At 59.1% G+C, this 3,815-nt stretch overlaps 1 protein-coding gene across 1 annotated transcript; it reads left to right on the forward strand.

The window, feature by feature from the left end:
- Positions 1-2,521: 2,521 nt before the first annotated feature.
- On the forward strand, positions 2,522-3,507 carry LOC115307659. The gene is made up of 2 exons (XM_029961716.1): positions 2,522-2,735; positions 2,844-3,507. Exons 1-2 carry the CDS (start codon positions 2,568-2,570, stop codon positions 3,381-3,383), a joined length of 708 nt encoding a protein of 235 aa, XP_029817576.1. The 5' UTR covers positions 2,522-2,567; the 3' UTR covers positions 3,384-3,507.
- Positions 3,508-3,815: the final 308 nt, after the last annotated feature.

Consider the following 3,815-nt stretch of genomic DNA (forward strand, 5'->3'; position numbering starts at 1 on the left):
TGCTGACTGGGCCCCCTGTCTCCGGGCAAACGGTACCTCTTGGGAACTGACAATTGAACAACCAGTGACTTCTTGCTTCTCACTGCGAACTGTGACTGCACTACACCCTTTGCAAGAGCACCTTCCTATTGCTAAGAGTGGAGCTCGGGATGGCGGGAGGAGGAAGCAAGGCAGCCTGTAAGACTAGAACCGTGGAGCTGAGGAGAGCTGCCTTGAGCCTCTTCAGGGATCTTCTTCCTTCTTGCCTGAAATCCTTTTTTCCCCTCACTCACTGCTCGAAGCCCACTGCCTGATTTGCTGCACACCCTGTCTCCTCAAACACTGCACCGGTGGGTCTTTCTCCGGGGGCCGAGCTCCTTGTTTCCCTTCGTCCTTCTCCTAATGCCAGGGAATGGGAAACACCCTTGTTCTTACTGTTGAGCTCTTACTGCCCAGCCTCACTTTCTGCAACACTTTCACCCATTTTCGGTCTGGTTCTCTCACTACTTCTTTTAATCACCAGCTTTTCTCCAGAACAGCCAATTGACATCCACAGAATCACTACGCCCAGAACTGCCAGGAGAGCTCCACAAGTTCAGAAGTTCAAGTGGGCAGATCCTCTCTTGGACGTACCCTTGCCTGCTTGGAACATCTGAGTCCACGTGAGGAATCAGAGCAGTCCCGAAAGCCCTCGTTTTCTAGACAAGAGCTCAACTCCAACAGATCACAGCACAGACCTAAAGCGCCTTTGACCCTGAGTGGACAGAACCCTGTTCTTCTCCACTCTTGTCTTCCCATGGAATGGAGAGCAGAAAAAAAACTCTCCAGGGTAGGGCCAGAACTGACAGTTTTACGGCAGAGGCGCAGAAATTGCCCTATCATTGCCTCCAGGATGATATGCTTGCTCCAGGATCCTTGCATCAGGGAGCTTTTGTCGGATTGTTTGGGTTTAGGTCAATTTGCATCACTTTCAGCAATGTCAGCTTCCAGTGGTGAGAAGTCATGAGAGTAGTCCCCAGAATCAGGTGATGACCCTTGGCAACAAGACTTTGTCTTTAAGTGGCAAATGTTTTTATTCACCTCCTGGCTTCTGCAGAAGTCTCCTGTTTTTCAAGACTCCTAGACTCCTAGACCGGTTCGTGTTGGAAGGAAGGGACCCTAAAGCTCATCTGCTTCCAACCACCCCTCTGCCACGGGCAGGGACACCTTCCGCTAGACCAGCTTGCTCCAAGCCGCGTCCAACCTGGCCCTGAACACTTTCTTTCCGATATCCCATCTAAGCCTGCCCTCTGCCAGTGTGAAGCCATTGCCCCTGGGTCTGTCACTCCAGTCCCTTGTAAATAGTCTCTCTTAGCCCAAGCCTTCTTGGTCCTCCCTGTTGTGTTGCAAAATTTGCAAGCTGCTGTTGTGCCAGGTGGCACCAGCCAAGCCCTGAGCCAGGTGCAGGACCTTGCCCTTGAGGTCTGAGGTCATTGGGGCTGTTGAGCCTGGAGCGGAGGAGACTGAGGTCAGATCTCATGGGGGGCTGCAGCTTCCTGCCAAGGGGCAGCGGCCATTTCTGCTCTGTGGGACCAGGGACAGGACCTGAGGCAATGGTCGGAGCTGTGTCAGCAGAGGCTTAGGTTGGACATTAGGAAAAGGTGCTTCCCCCGGAGGGTGGTCGGGCACTGGAACAGGCTGCCCAGGGCAGTGGTCACGGCCCCAAGGCTGCCAGAGCTCAAGGAGCGTTTGGACAACGCTCTCAGGCACATGGTGGGATGGCTGTGCTGTCCTGCACAGGGCCAGGAGTTGGACTGGGCGACTCTTGTGGGTCCCTTCCAAGGCAGGATGTTATGTGATTCGAGCTCTTTGGTTAACCCTTCCTCTGCCCATGAAGAGCTGGCAAAGCTGTTGGGGGTGGGGCAGAAGAAGGGAAGCCCCAGCATTACTGCTGTCTCTATGACACAATGGGAGGCCCAACATTCCATCCCTGGAGATGCTCCAAGAGGAGCATCCAGACCTGTGTCCAGTCAACAGAAGCGACCGGCCACCGAGTCTGACTGACCATGGCCCTGTCAGCTCTGTGGCGCCGCTCTGTGAGCTGGAGATCAGCCCTGACCCGGCTCGTGCAGCAGCTCTTCCGCTCCCCCCAAAGCTCCGGCACCAAAGGTGAGGACAGAGCCTGACCCCGAAAGCCCCGCTGTGCACGGTGGGGACATTCACAGCCCTTCCTCCCCTGCACCTCGCCCTCCTCCTCCTCCTCCTCCTCAGTCCTCTCAGCGCCTGACACCCCCAGCTTGGGATGTGACTTCCAGGGTTTGCTCTTTCTCACAGGCTCAGCCAACCTGCCTCCACCAGCCCCACTGGCAAGCAGCCCTGGTGTTGCTCTTCCACCAAACCCTGCCCGGGGGGGCCCCCAGGGCAGTGGGAAGCCCCTGGCTGGGGCAGACCAAAGTGCCCCCCGGGGCCAACTGCAGCCCTACGGCCATCAGGGGAGAGCAGTGGCCCCGGTCCCACCAGCGCAGCACACCCAGCGCAGCCCTGCCAGTTCAGCCAGCCCCTCCGGGACACCCCTGGGCAGTGGCAGCCCCCCAGATAGGAGCACCCCCATGGATGTGGACGTCACCCCGGCACTTAACATCAGCCTGGCCAGTGACGTCTCCATGGAGGAGGACGCCCCCCGCGGCTGCGACCTCTCGCTGGCCAGCGATGTCTCCATGGAGGAGGACCCCGCCCGCGGCTGCGACCTCTCGCTGGCCAGCGACGTCCCCATGGAGGAGGACACCCCCCGCGGCTGCGACCTCTCGCTGGCCAGCGACGTCTCCATGGAGGAGGACACCCCTCGAGGCTGCGACCTCTCGCTGGCCAGTGATGTCGCCATGGAGGAGGACACCTCCCCGCCCAGGCACACCACCGCCAGCCATTCAGCCGCACTCCAGGTCCAAGCCATCAGGGACCCGGGGGCGACTCCAGCCAGCCGCGCTCTGCTGCGGGGGAAGGTCCTGCCGAAGGGGACTCAGGGGCACTTGGGTTGCTCCCCGGGGGCTGCAGGGACCAGCCAGGATCATGGCAGCAGCGTCCCCGTGCCCACAGACCGTGGGGGCACCAGCAGCACCAGCGGCACCAGCCCCCAGCACAAGATCCCCTCGCTCTGCCCGCCGAAGAAGATGCCCCAAAATGCCTGCGGTGTCCCCAAGCCTTCCCAAGCCGTCCTGAGCACGGGGCACCGCCACGCCATCGGCACGAAGCCTCAGGACTCCCAGCAGCACGTGGGGACAGACCTGCCACCACCGCAGAGCAGCGTCCCCCCACACGACACCAAGCTGGAAAGGCGGGGGACGAAGAGGAAGAGGGGCTCGGAGCCGGGGGCTGCCAGCAAGATCAAGGCTCCCGCAGCCGGGGCTGGGGCAGAAAGACTGGCTTAGGCCTCTTAAAGGGATAGATCGTTTGGGGATCTATCCCAGTTTGAGGGATAGGTCGTTTGGGGACCTATCCCAGCTTGAGGCATAGATCGTTTGGGGATCTATGCCAGGGGGAGGGATAGATCGTTTGGGGATCTATCCCAGTGGGAGGGAGGGAGGGTGTTTATGTGGGGAAGATGTAGATAGAGATGTAGGGAAGATGTAGAGATAGATGTAGACGTAGATATAGTTAACAGTTTTCTTCTGGTTACGGAATAAAAGATTTTATTCCAACACCTGCCTGTGTCTGCATGGAATGGGGAGGGAGTGCAGGGTGGCAGCAGCAAATGGCACCAAGCAGATCCACCAAGGCCCAAAGGGCACCAAGGGCACCCAAAGGGCACCCCGGGCCTGCGTCACTGACAGAGGTGCAGGCACTCACGCAGGGTCACTCCC

Source organism: Manacus vitellinus, unplaced genomic scaffold (genome assembly GCF_001715985.3).
Source record: "Manacus vitellinus isolate BGI_N305 unplaced genomic scaffold, ASM171598v3 ctg7180002428190_pilon, whole genome shotgun sequence".
NCBI lineage: Eukaryota > Metazoa > Chordata > Aves > Passeriformes > Pipridae > Manacus > Manacus vitellinus.